The 13,341-nt window shown below is 47.7% G+C and overlaps 5 protein-coding genes across 5 annotated transcripts; 3 read left to right on the top strand and 2 right to left on the bottom strand.

The window, feature by feature from the left end:
- Positions 1-1,405: 1,405 nt before the first annotated feature.
- Positions 1,406-1,817, top strand: STEHIDRAFT_41812 (uncharacterized protein; the record flags this gene model as incomplete). The annotated part of the gene is made up of 3 exons (XM_007299171.1): positions 1,406-1,460; positions 1,524-1,574; positions 1,633-1,817. Coding segments are annotated over 3 exons (291 nt in total), but the record flags the coding sequence as incomplete, so codon positions are not given.
- Positions 1,818-3,736: 1,919 nt separating this feature from the next.
- On the bottom strand, positions 3,737-5,676 carry STEHIDRAFT_107400 (O-methyltransferase; the record flags this gene model as incomplete). The annotated part of the gene is made up of 10 exons (XM_007299496.1): positions 3,737-3,874; positions 3,971-4,269; positions 4,333-4,387; positions 4,442-4,590; positions 4,647-4,873; positions 4,927-4,971; positions 5,023-5,146; positions 5,204-5,258; positions 5,308-5,382; positions 5,434-5,676. 10 exons carry the CDS (start codon positions 5,674-5,676, stop codon positions 3,737-3,739), a joined length of 1,410 nt encoding a protein of 469 aa, XP_007299558.1.
- An 816-nt stretch (positions 5,677-6,492) lies between these two features.
- STEHIDRAFT_107399 (uncharacterized protein) lies at positions 6,493-8,024 on the top strand (the record flags this gene model as incomplete). The annotated part of the gene is given in 8 exon segments (XM_007299495.1): positions 6,493-6,572; positions 6,777-6,795; positions 6,839-6,900; positions 7,134-7,242; positions 7,277-7,450; positions 7,550-7,696; positions 7,757-7,846; positions 7,866-8,024. 8 exon segments carry the CDS (start codon positions 6,493-6,495, stop codon positions 8,022-8,024), a joined length of 840 nt encoding a protein of 279 aa, XP_007299557.1.
- A 1,347-nt stretch (positions 8,025-9,371) lies between these two features.
- STEHIDRAFT_152335 (uncharacterized protein) lies at positions 9,372-10,133 on the bottom strand (the record flags this gene model as incomplete). Its single annotated transcript, XM_007299494.1, has 4 exons — positions 9,372-9,632; positions 9,693-9,858; positions 9,915-9,928; positions 9,996-10,133. 4 exons carry the CDS (start codon positions 10,131-10,133, stop codon positions 9,372-9,374), a joined length of 579 nt encoding a protein of 192 aa, XP_007299556.1.
- A 600-nt stretch (positions 10,134-10,733) lies between these two features.
- Positions 10,734-11,386, top strand: STEHIDRAFT_117936 (uncharacterized protein). Its single transcript, XM_007299493.1, has 3 exons — positions 10,734-10,764; positions 10,869-10,958; positions 11,025-11,386. The coding sequence occupies exons 1-3, from the start codon at positions 10,746-10,748 to the stop codon at positions 11,264-11,266; spliced, it is 351 nt and encodes a 116-aa protein (XP_007299555.1). The 5' UTR covers positions 10,734-10,745; the 3' UTR covers positions 11,267-11,386.
- The last annotated feature ends 1,955 nt before the right edge of the window (positions 11,387-13,341 follow it).

The following is a 13,341-nucleotide window of genomic DNA, read 5'->3' as shown; positions in this document are numbered from 1 at the left end:
TACTGGTACGGTATTTACACCAAGCTTCTACTACATAATCAAAATTTCAGGACTATATCCTGGAGCTAAACATCATTCGAAAATGTCATAGACGCCGAAGCATAGGTCGGGTGTGCCATTATATAACGAAAATGGCATACCTCGGAGTGGTTGCTCTATTTTGTGTAATCCGCATTTTCGAACATAACACTCGTAAATGGTCGGTGTACTATTCTTGTTCGATCATACAAAAGGGGTGCAAAGATGGCGGGTGCCACCACCATCACCGAGTGACCTGCCAGTGGCTCATTCTTCTGAATCGGGAATCGGGATCCTTTGTATTGATACCAGATGGTCCGGTCTTTCTGATGCTCCAATGAAATAGGTGGAAAGATGGCGTGGACTAATATCCAACTGGGGAAGTCGGGTTGGTGCCCACTTGAAAGGGGCCATGGCACGCGGTATTCTGATTCTGTATGAAGGCAGGTATTTTTCCCTTTTCTGCACGTCGTGGAAGCAGTCGATTCACTGCACATAGATGCATGCAGACGTCCTTACACTCTCGCCCGTGACCTTGTGCGGGCAGCGCCGATCGAATAAAGCCCGTCGACCTGCTCTTAGGGAAGTCGAAAGGTTTTCGGTCACTGTTTCGTCACCCATGGTTACAGAAATCAATAATACGTTTCATGTCCTTTGTGAAAGGTCTATCAGGGGATCTTGAAGCCTTAAATATACCCGATAGTCGACTCTGGAATTGCTGGATCGGAACTTGTCACAACAGTAAAGGCGAAGAATGATGAATCGATGAAGTGTGATACTAACTTCATTTAGACTTAACACGTGTGTGCTGTCTGCATATCGTCGCTGTGCATATGACTATATTCGTGCACAAGCAACGGGGGACATTGGAAGAAAAACTGGTACGCAGTTTTGGCTCTTGATCATTGTCGAATGGTGAGGTGAAGGCCATAAACGATAGGCGATGTGCTTTATCCCGCCCAAACATCGCACTTTCCGTGACATGTGCGATCCATGGACGATGCCCTACGTACGTTTTCCATATTTGCTGTCATTTCAATGATTGATGAGGCGCAAGCTCCATGATGTTGATTAATCTGTATGAGAAGACGCGACCCCTCTGTACGTACCTAGCGCGCGCCTCGCATATAAGGCCTACATTACAGTGGTTGCTTTATAGGTAATTTGGACCAGCGTTGCTGATACACACTGTTGAGCCACATCATGTCCGACTCTACTTCACTTCCCACCATCCCTCCGGACATTAGCAACTTGTGTGTGGCCTTGTTTCATTTCGCTGTGCATATTTATCTCATTAGTAAATCACAGAACAATCCCCATGGTGATCCAAAATCATCTTACCATATCTCCTGTCACAATTGACCGAGATCGTTTATACCTGATCTAGTTGGTCGGAATAGTCTTAAATTGGTTTTTATTTGGGATACTCACAGTACAAGTTTGTAAGCATACGCATCGAATATCATCCGCAATAACTTGGTCGTGTTGACATGCACATTTGACAGACATATACTACTCTTCGTTCCCGACGGACAGTAAACGGATCAAGATACTAGGTCAGCATACTCTTTTATCATCTTTGATCTCGGCAGGCACTCAGTTGTACGGTTGCAGTCTACGGAATATACTTGGTTGAGACGGCACAAGCTTGCACGGTCATGTCCGACCTTTGCTTCTGGTTCGCTCAAGGATTCGGAGACTTGAACAAATTGACGGCCACATATATATCTCCAGTCGATACTCCTATGCTTGGAAGTATATCCTCTCTCGCAGTGCAGCTTTTCTACTGTCACCGTATTTGGGTGGTACAAAGGTCGCTATTGCCTCTGAGCATAGGAATAGCCGTGGTACGTTTCATGGCCAATTTCGGTGATCAAAAGTATTATTGATAAATGATGTGGTGTCAGATCTCAGTCGCGCAGACTGCTGGTGGTATCTGGGGGGCAGCATTTGTGAGTGGGCAACATATCGTTCGACGACATTGCATTGAAGCATGCATGTAGGCTTTGAAACGCGGAAATCTTGCCGATGTTACCGGCGCTCGGGGGCCACAATATGTAAGTAACGTTTATCTGGTATGCACAGCTCTCCCATCTCACGTGTGCCCAGTTATGGCTTGCAGGAGCGTCTTTGGCCGATATGATGATTGCAGTAACCATGACGTTCCTGGTACGAACCGGTATTTCTTCCGGATAGTGCGCATACCACTTATTGATTTTGTTTGACAGTTTTACAGGGCTAGGAATGCGGTTCATTCAGCAACCAAGGATGTCTTCGGGAGAATCGTCCGTCTAACCGTTGAGACGAATGCTATCACAGGTGCAGTCCTCGCAGACCTATCCAGTTGGAAAACTGACAAGAAATATTTTCAGCGAGTGTCGCTATTGTCTCGCTAGCCATGTTCGTCTCGGAACAGGTACAATTTCATTTCCTCAGACGTTGGTCGCGCACTGACATCACTAGCATTACTTCTATTTCATAACTCCGTGTGTATTTCGTTTTTGCAAAGACTGTAGTATATCTAACTCAATTTCTCTACAGCACCCTTGTGATCGGAAAACTGTAGGTTCTAGCTCACTCCATCCCCTATTTTGATCCCTGACTATGAAGAGTAGGTACTCCAATGCGCTCCTTGTGACGTTCAACAACCGTGTCGGCCTCCGCCGACACATGGACCAACGCGACTACATCAGTGCGGATATCCTCAGCACAGTCAATTTGCCTCACAATGCTCCCGATTCCAGCAACAGCCATGTGGCCCAGAGACTCAGTATGGCCGTACGAAGGGGACATTCTTTTGAAGACAATATGTTGGGTATGAAGGCACTACCACTCAAGCCCGAGGTTGCGGGAAGTGCGTATACTGCGGATGAGGTATGTTTATATTATCCACGAAATTATCTCTGATACTCAATGCGCGTCTGAGCGACTTGAAGATCTCTGCACACGACGTTTAAGACGCTCTTACATGAGAACATATACGAATTCGTTGTACGAGGGTTGCGGAAAGATTAAGAGAGAGCCTTCTTCCGTCTCCTATGTACCATGTTTTGCATATCATGCTATTTATGAGTGAATCTAGCTCGAAGTGACGCGTCGAACTCGGGGAAGAAGGTTGTATAAGCTGCTCTCTGTCAATCAATTTTTATATTCTGTGTACCGGTGGAATACACCATGGATAACAGACAGTGCTCATCAATGAGTCGAAACCAACTGCTACTGTCCAGCCCATGTATAAAATGAACGATCCGCCTAATACTCATGAGTAATGGCACACATGGGCACACCCCGTACACATCCTTCCCTGACTCCGCAGGACAATGATGGTGCATGCGAGGGTCGCAATAAATAATGCACAAGCATTAAACTGACACCAATAATCCAGAACTGGATGCGTCGCTTCCCGGCCGCCTCGCAGTCCGATGTATTTCTGAAACAATGACTGGAATAGCTACTGCGTCAGAAACAATTGTTGCACTGAGAATCCACAATCAAAGCCTCTCGAGCCTCTCTGCTCATACGTTCGTCTGCGAGTCGAGGCAATGTGGATGGGAACTCGGAGCTTCATAAGCGTGACAAATCACTCGGTTACACTAAAGTCTAGTCTATATTGGAATGCTATCAATCGCCCCCGTTCTGCGTTTGTTGCTCTCAAAGTCATCACTCTCTTACCAAAACCACATACTGCACATAATTCTTCCACTGATCATCAACGTCATCATATAGGAACAGCCTCAATCTGTTGAAGGAACGAACTACTAGGCCTGTAAACGTTCCGAATTTTCCAACCGCTCTCGCCCAACAAATTGACAAAATGACCGATCGTTCGCTCCTGTGAGTTATGCAATAGAAGCATCTGAATGGGAAAAACAGGGTCAGGTCGGTCCCATAGTGAGCGAAAAACTGATAGATGACAACGATGGAAGAGCAGAGTTATATTCAGGAGACGTACCGACACGTCGGTGATGTATTGCATGATGTTTATATCACCAAAGTTGGCTAGCAATGGCTCTGGAGCCTGAGAAGGACTTGCACCAGGAATCTGGGTGGGATCGTCGACGTCACGCGGGGAGACTTTGCAAGCGTATTCAATGAGACTCTCCACAAGGAGGAGCCTCGTATCGGAGGTAGCGACGTCGCGGAGACGAGTCAAGATATTCTTAGCATAGGAATCGGACCAATCGTGGATGATATTCTTGAGAAGAAAAACGGAAGCATTCTTTACGGGTTGATCGGTGAAAAAGTCGTGGGCTTACAGAATGAAACGGAGAAATGTAAATGATCATATGGGAGCGTGGCTGGACGGAGACGTACCTTGCATCCGAACACGATCAGATTCTATGGCTGCCTGAAACTCAATGTCCCACACCTAAAGGTCGTACTCGTCAGATTTTGTCAACGAAACAGAGGCAGTTCCACGCACCCTCATTGCCTCATCCAAAATTGGCTGCTCATCTTGCAAAATGATGTTTATCTGAGGATGCGCTTTGGCGAGAACAAGCGAGGTCGCACCCACGCCGGAACCTACATCTACAACGATATCCCCGGCACGTAAAGTCGTCCAGTCAAACCCTTGTTCAACAAAACACATTAGCATCGATACAATACAGTTCCAGATGCGGTCTTACCGTGCAAGATATCGTCACGTGGCAACATGGAGGCCACTCCGCGCATCGCGTTACTGAAACGCTGCAAGCGGATCTCTTGTCCTGATTGCTGAATGTACGACCAATACGGAACGGTAGCGCCTGTGCTTCTGTTCCATGGCGATGCAGTGGGCTCTTCAGAATATGCAGTCAAAGGATCGAGGAGGTTTTCCGATAGACATGACGTTGCGAGCATCCCTTCAACAAGACTGCGACAGAACAAAATGAGACGTAATCTCAGGCGAGCATGGTTGGCACTAACCCGTGATTGATGATAGCGTTGAATCCAACATTTCTCTCTGTGGGACTGTGGGAAGTGTTTGGTATGTCTGCTCCACGATGATCATACGGAACATACCTGAGACGCAGAGTATCAGTTGACTTGCCCGTGTCGAACACTGATGAAATGCGATTGTTGGCAAAGGTGTCGGGCCTTACTTCACGGAACACTAGTTTGGTCGCGAGATAACGAAGCAGTCTTGCTATGAACAAAATAGTTAAGACCTATCTCGCACGACCTGCATACAGAGCATACGAACCTTGCTTCTTCGAGTCAATACCATTCTTCGAAGATATTTCATCCACATGAAGTCCCTAGAGCACGATTATGTACCAAATTTTTGAAGAACATGCTTAATCTCACCTGTGGACCCGCCTCCCTCAGAATCTCAACCGTGTTCCCCTCGAGCAACGCATGCATTGCGGCAGACTGGTAATGCTAGTGTAATCGTGAGCATAGTCATCACTGATAGCGCTGGACGATACGTACACCTAAGGATATCTGCATGGCAGATACATGAGGAGGCTGCAGTATAGCATTGAGCTGATTTGCTGCGATAGAAATGATACTAATGGCTTCAGAGACTGTGCGATCCATGCGGAATGCTTCAGAGGATGGATGAAACGGCGCATCGAGACTGGGCACGTCGAGCCCTGTAGTGGCGCAGTGAGACTCAATGACTTGGACTGAGTCACTTATCAATATCGCAAGCTGAGCGAGTGTCGATGCCATGGTCTGTGACTTCGAGAAGTCAGAAGGAGCGGATTGGGAGGATGGACGAGTGAGGAAGAAGAGGGACAGGAAAAGTTGGAAAGGAATCCCACAGGAAACTTTACACTTGACCACCCAATAGGACGCGTGAGATCAAGGGTGGTACTTAGCATCAAGATCAAGGTAGGGCTGAATATGGTTTCCATATCGAAAGCCACAATCAGTTTTCTATACATGCGTCGCACCTGATATAGTACTGGACGGCCTTTGGGTGGTTAGCGCGAATGATGTTTTTGATATATCAGCTGCAAGCATGCAACTCTTCCTGATCATGAATAATCATACGCTTGGAGAAGGCGTCTTTCGAAGAGACCCGATAGAGGATGATATTCATCAAGTTAGCACAGTCTAGCACCTGGCCCGTATGCTCGATTGTCTCCGTTTCCGTTTCCATGGATGGAAACCGCCATACCGCCAAGTGACTGCTCGCTTCCGTGGCTACGTTTGATCATCGAGCACTTGACTTCCAAATATCTCTGTAGGCAGATATTCGGTCAGCACGAGTCAAACATTCATAGGAAGGGGTGCTGCTCAACAGCGCAAAAAATGCTGCCCATCCGGCAATATGCTCGTATATGAGTGAGGCATGAACTAACTGGTCGTAGTAATCCGAGTATCAGAGCGCTACCATTCCTGCACGGAGCCACTTGAACGGGAGCTCAATATCATCAGTCTTCCACGCGCTTAGAGAGAGGCGGATACGGTCGACTACACAAATGATCAGGTACGGATGGATTCACGTCAGAGTGAAATGTCAATGATGGTCTACCACCCAGGATGACTCCCGGTCGTCCCATCGACTCCTTCATGCCTCGCATCTCTGACAAGGGTTCGAAGGAGTATTCAAGATCAGCACAGTGAGCCGCGCAGCTCGCTTCTCTGCCTGAGCTGCGGATGAGTACAGCACGCCGGGAAACTGTACAGTGCGTGAGGACGGAGAAGCGGAACGTAATGATTGGATGTAGTCCAAGACAGCGCGGGATATGAAGAGAAGGCCGACGAAATACACTGCGATGATACCGGACGTGTTGCCGAGACTGACGATACGCAACGATTTCCAGATGCGGTTACAGCAAAGATGTAAAATCCGTCATTATAGACAGACTGATGTTTGTGGATATAGACGACAAGGATGCTTCGTGATCTAGAAGACAGTACCCCAGATTCCTTGCAAGCCGTCACATAGTAATAGTCTCCTAGTAGTATACGTCCCGGCGCGATCAGAGGCAGGTAGCGCCCAAAAACAAGGATATGTAGCCGTTAGAGCTCTCCTGTCTTACAGTAGTGGTCTGCGTGGACACGTCTGCGTGCATCACTTCCCAGCAGCAGAGGTCATGGACGGCAAAGGGGCAGGTCATGACGGTAACCACCAGGATCGCCCGTCCTGACTCTCCATGTACTTGAACAAAAAGTTCCAGTGCTGAGGGGGGATGGGTGAAATCACTTCAGGACACTGGAAAAGGACGCGCTAACATCCTTCGCAGGGAGAAAGCACCGCGTATTCCGAAATGGTACCCAGCCAAGAACGTTATTCACGCCGATATACTGGACCGCACCCCAGCATCAGAATCCTCACCAAAACCTTCTCCCAGACAACACCTTCGCACATCAAGGACTCCATGTACAATCTAAGCCTGATACGTCTGGAACAATGGCATCAGCGCCTATAAAATCAACGGAAGACGTGACGAGTTTGGGCGAGATATCAAAAGAAAAGGGGCGAGGTGGTGGAAAGGTAAGAAACCACGGGCGCCGATAAATCTCGCATCTGCTCACGCTCGGTTGTTCTGGGATGTATGTTAAGCATCTAGTCACTCTATGCGATGGTCCTCAGCCACCGTCTCAGTCCTCTCCATCGCGTAACCGTTATTCTTCGAATGTTCGACGAGCCCTGAGTCCCATAAGTAGTTCAGAGGGTGGCGGTACGTGGTTGCCACGACGACGTAGCGCGCAAACAACGAGTCTGCGGGAAAATGCGAAGGTACGAAGCTGATTTCACTTTGTATTTTGCAACTGACAGTATATGCTCACTATTTTAAAGATTTCTGGTACTGAGATAGATAGCGGGATTGCGACGACTCGGAGACTGCAAATTATGGACGGCGAGAGACATCGAGTAGAAACGGTTGCAGTAAGTACATTTCCAGTAGTCTGACGGAAAGAACGTAACGTGGAGGGTGTGGGCTATGACAAGGTTGAAGTTGACAGTGGGGACATGGAGGAGTGAGCGAGCAAGCATCGGATACACAATCTCGAAGGTTGCTCAGCGGCTGAAGCACCGGCGGGAATTTGCCTTTCCACGTGGCTGACATGCCTCGAGCTCGTCGCGTGATAGGTAACTTAGTCAGCATCAGTATCGCATTGTAAGTTAACTTATCGCAGAGAATCGATGTTCTACTTCATTCATGTTTCTGTTCCACAATCACCTACGTTTTATATTTCCCGCCTTCCAAAACGCCTCTTCCAAAGTCCAACCTTGCGATGGGCTCACCTCTGCGGATATGTACATATACATAACCCTCCTTTGAGGTTACCCCGGCTGCTTGTGCATAAGTTCGTACTGAGCGCAGCGGGAACTTTCAGCTGGGACGGCCTCTCCTAGTATAGTACGTCTGTCCAGCTCCATGAACATCGTGAGATGTCTCTAATTGTCGCCTCATACATATGAATACAGTTCTTATTTAGCATCTAAGTATGTCACCGAATCGTGATTGGTCATAGGCATTCTTGAAGTGCTTGTATAGCGAGAACGGCCTCATTTCGTCTCATTTGATCCATCTCGATGAAGGCTACCAAGTTCAATGTCAGAATGCTGTCCAGGGCCCTGTTATTTCAGTCCAAGTATGTAAGTGTCGTCGCTAATTTGGCGTTATCGATGTCTTGGTCTCACCACCATTCTTCCGGAACCATCGTGATGTATGTCGACATGAACCTCTATAGCGTGCTAGTATATCTATCAGCCGAAAATCGTGGAAATACGGCAGAGAACTCACTCCTGTGCTCGGGTTTCCTTGCAAGGCTGCGGCGGTGAGTTCTTTAGTGGTAATAACCTTGACCGACTGCAGAAGCGAAGATCGACCATTGAGGCTGATTGTCATCGAACGGTGAGCATACGCATCGAGAGTCCAGGAAATCATCGTACGTTGCCATGAGACTATTTGAATATACTGTATGAACTGGTTTACTCAATGTGCACTCCGAGAAGCAAGAATTGAGAACTTACATCTTGCAGTGATCAACATGAAGACCGTCCAGATTGCTGGAGGGAGAGTCTCGATGAGAATGCATAAGGGATAGTTGTTTACTGCACCGACCATTTGATAGTACTCTACGTATCTACCCAGAAAGACAGTACATAAGCATAGTAAATAAATGAATATGGATCGAAGACAACACGAGGTAATTACTCACGAGGATGATCATTATTGTAGAGCAGATGCTGTAAATATAGGAAGTTAAAACATGATGTTTGTTTGAACGTCTTAAGATACAATACCTGGTGATCAGACCTGTCTCTGTTCCATGACATCGTTGAACAGATGTAAACGTTAACGAGAAGGAACGCGTACCAATGGTCCATAAGATTAACTTGTCGATGGTTCCCCGGTTCCTGTTTAATATAATGAGCCCGTGCGTTTATCAATCTAGAGAGAGGCCTACTTGTTGGACACATTTTGATGGTACCAAAGAAGAATGCAAAGACAGATGGTGTTGAAAATGTCGACGATAAGACCAGCACTCTGACCCAGAAGAATCAAGAGTTGATGGTCCACGAAAAACGAGAGAAGGTCTCCGCTGCTGGTAGCGACGATGCTGGCAGCAATGGCTCCTACCAATCGAAGAGTAATGAAAGTCCACGAGAATAGAGGGAGGTACCACCGCATAGATAGTCTATACATTCGGTAAGAAAAAAAACCCTGAGTCCCCAAGTCAGCAGTCTAGCAAGATACCCGGACTTCCTATTGAAATCAACACACCTGGACAAGCGCACTACTGAGATTGGCAAGGGTGACCGAGAACGCTAGTGGCCATACATATTTAGTCCAAGCAAAAGTCCCGTTGGCGGAGACCACGCCATAGTACTCGACGGTGACAATATAGACATAGACGGTGATGAATGCCATATGAGTAGTTTCAATCAACCTATGAATGGTCAGTTCATAGCCATGCAAGGGACTCGTCCTTATGTTACAACTTACAGTACTAAATACAACTATTGCGATAAACGAAGACCTCACTGAGATCATATATTGTATGACGCAAAAAGGAAAGGACTTTACCAGACTCTTGACCCATACCCCGTCGTTGAAGTGCTGCTGGTAATAGTTGTAGACTTGCACGAGTAATACTCCGTACAATATTGCTGCAAAAAAGACTCCAAACTCGATTGCACCGAGAGTGTCGCCGAGGGATGGCATGATAGAACGGTGTTGAGGGCGGAAATCATTACAGAGCGGGATATAAAGCACTGACCATGATGGACATCTCGCCCAGCATCAGATAGTATCCCAGCATTCTGATATGGGTGAAAGAGTGAACACTAATTGATTGATGGCTCAGAGCACATACGGAAATTCGAAGTCTCCGCATGTGGACTCTGGAGCACGAAACAATCAATCACTTGATCTCCCCTAACTCCCCGAATCGTTACTTGAAACTGATCTAGAAAGGACATGCATGACACGGAGTATTTTTGAACGTAACAATGATACATATGCAGGGAAATGACTTGCTAAACTTCGAAGGCCACAGCGATGTGCTGTTGTCGACACGTGCACTAAATCGTAAAGACGTGGGTCACTCCACCATGAGTGCGATCAGTTCAACCTGCGTGGTTACGAACACGACGAATAATTAGCATTGGTATCTGCATCTTGTTCCGGGACACACAAACTAAATGAGGCGAACTCGTCAAACTGAATGAAATCAAGTGGGAATTCGACATCACGCTCGTGTACTAGTACGAAATCATACCAGATCGAAACTGGCATCGCCTTCTCCTCATGAATTCAAACAATGGACAGCGCATCATGCCGGCACCATCTCCATCTGGGTGGCACCAATCCGCGAGACAATTTGCGCCGTAATATGTTCAATACCATGATATGAGTCATACTCTATTGTGTCCATAACAAGGATCGTGGCGTACTCACCGACGATTCCAGGTACTCGCGAAGCCGTCACATTTTCAGGCTCGGTCACCAGTCTAGACGATTCCTCGATTTTGGGGCTGGAGAAAGGAGCTAACAATGAAGCAATGATTAGCACAAAATCAATATGTCATGATATAAGAATTAACCCCCATTGACCTCGACACGGTCGTAGCCAGAAGTCTATACCTCTCTGTGAACGCAGCGCTCCAAGGCCGCCGCTCCGTGTTTCAATCCCGCACCTTCTTCCTCAGAACAACCGCCTCCTCTGTAAGACCACGAAGAGTTTTATCCTGTGTTCTCCTCTATGTCGTGCATTCGCGAAGTCATCAGGTATTCGACAGCAAAGCGAGATGGACCCGTCTGCCGTTCATGGTGGTGTTCGTTCGAATCCGCCGTAGCACCTCGATAAGATGGTTCCCCATAAGTGGCCGCTTATGTCGGGGAGCTGGTCGTTCTGTCTGCGTCGTTCCTCTCTTCTGCGACCAGGCTCAAGATGGTCGCGACAAGGCTGCTATCAGGGATGGGCGGCATAACCTAGTTGTAGTCGTCCACGCACCGATTGATGTGTCGTTGTGGCGGGCAGTTGTGCCTCAACTACTTGGGAGTGGACGAGGTCCAGGTACAAAGCAAGAAAATAGTATCGGAGATGTGTTTACTGAAGAGGCGGGCCGGTGGAGACTGGTATGAAAGATGCAAACGATAGATCAACAACAGCAAAATAACTATTCGGCTATCCTGCTTTTTCTTCGCACCACGCAGAAAATCGAGAGCACCACAAGTAACGCTCTCCAAGTGGTTATAGGAGACAAACGCACCGATGACGACGCCCTGCTTTCCTCCAGCCATAACCCCGCTCTAGCGATCGACGGAATTGTATCAGTCTCGTCGGTCTCCATTATCCCACGATCGGTGTCCTCTTTTCGAGCGTGGCGTCCCCGAGATCTAAGTATGTGGAACTTTTCGACAGGATGATTGACGATGTGCCCCTCGAAGTCGTTCTGATGATTGTCGTCAATGCAGAGCGCACGAGTACTTCTACTGACAGCGCATGCGCTCTGCGTTGAAAGAGTCAGAGCTGTCGCTGGTGAAACGTTCCGAGTCGAGACTGATAATCTCCGTCTCGGCCGTTTTGCGCCAATGGGACGTCGATGAAGTAGGCTTCGAATGTCGCTTCGAGCACTTCGGTTTTCGTGAAGTGGGCGAAGAGGTAGAGGTAACAGGCACAGGCATTATTGTTGACAATGATGGGAGATTGGAAGCAAGATGAGCAGATATGGGTGATGAAGATGAATGCGCACGGACCTGGTGCCAGTTTATAGACTGCGCCCTAGGCGAAATTCAAATGTACTATAAGCAGAAGCTCCTTTGTTGCCGTCGGGATGACCTTGCCTTTTATTTGTGCACGCACCGTTAGAATTCATTTGTCCGCCCAGTCTAGTGAAACAGTCGAAAAATACGCAATGTACCCGTGAATTGGAACAAGGATCGTGACAACGATATACGCTGCGACATGCAAGGACATCCTAGTCATGTATAAAAGGCGAGTAGAAGAGCTTGGGCCGGCGAGAGCCAAAAATGTGCCCCAAAGACGGCAGTGGGATCTATCAGTCACATTCCTCATGAGAACGGTCTTTGTTGGCGAGCATGGACATAGATACATAGCTGCTTAATCGTGGTAAGAGAGGCTAGACTCTAGAGGATGCCAGCGGTGGTGGTGGTGGTGGTGACCAACGTTGGTGCGTCAGAGGGTATCGGCGTTTCCCAGACGCGGAAGCCACCAATCCAGTGGCGCACTGGGATGTGGCCCGCAGTCTTCAATAGTCCAATGAGCGAATAAATTCGACGCACGACGACAACGAGGGAAATTTGAGAGAGATGGAACTCATGAAAACAGTAAGCTGTCCATGCTAACGTCCAGGTTGATACCGTAGAATGACACATAGATATACAGCTTCTTGATCGTTTGATTGTCGGTAAAAGCTAGAGAGGCTGCCAGTGGTGGTGGTAGTGGTCAACGTTGGTGCGTCAGAGTCGGTCGGCAGAAAATAATCCAGTGGCACAGAGCGGGATGTGGCCTGTGGTCTTGAACAGTCCAATGAGTGAATAAATTCAACGCGCTACGACAACGAAACAACCGGGACTAACGGGGACAGTAAGTTACCCATGCTGACTTTTGGATTGCTATCGCAGAATAAACATGATTCCAAGTACAGTTCCCTTACGAACGAGTTCGGGATGAACGAGCGAAGAGTAAGTGACGAGGAGTCACATTACGGTATATGCATACGATATCGATAAGGGTAGAGCTCGAATGGTTCTAGAAACAGAAGAGATGATCGCTGAGGTACACGTATAAGTAAGCTCTGGACTCAGTGGATGAGATCATTAAGGGAGAAAGGTACTCGTAATGACAAGTTGGACGTAGTGCGGAACAGTTGTGGAATACTAGGAGCGAGCTTCGTGGCTGCGGGAG

This window comes from Stereum hirsutum, assembly GCF_000264905.1.
Source record: "Stereum hirsutum FP-91666 SS1 unplaced genomic scaffold STEHIscaffold_2, whole genome shotgun sequence".
Lineage (NCBI taxonomy): Eukaryota > Fungi > Basidiomycota > Agaricomycetes > Russulales > Stereaceae > Stereum > Stereum hirsutum.
The sequence above is the reverse complement of the archived record's forward strand: the minus strand, read 5'-3'. Positions and strand labels throughout refer to the sequence as shown.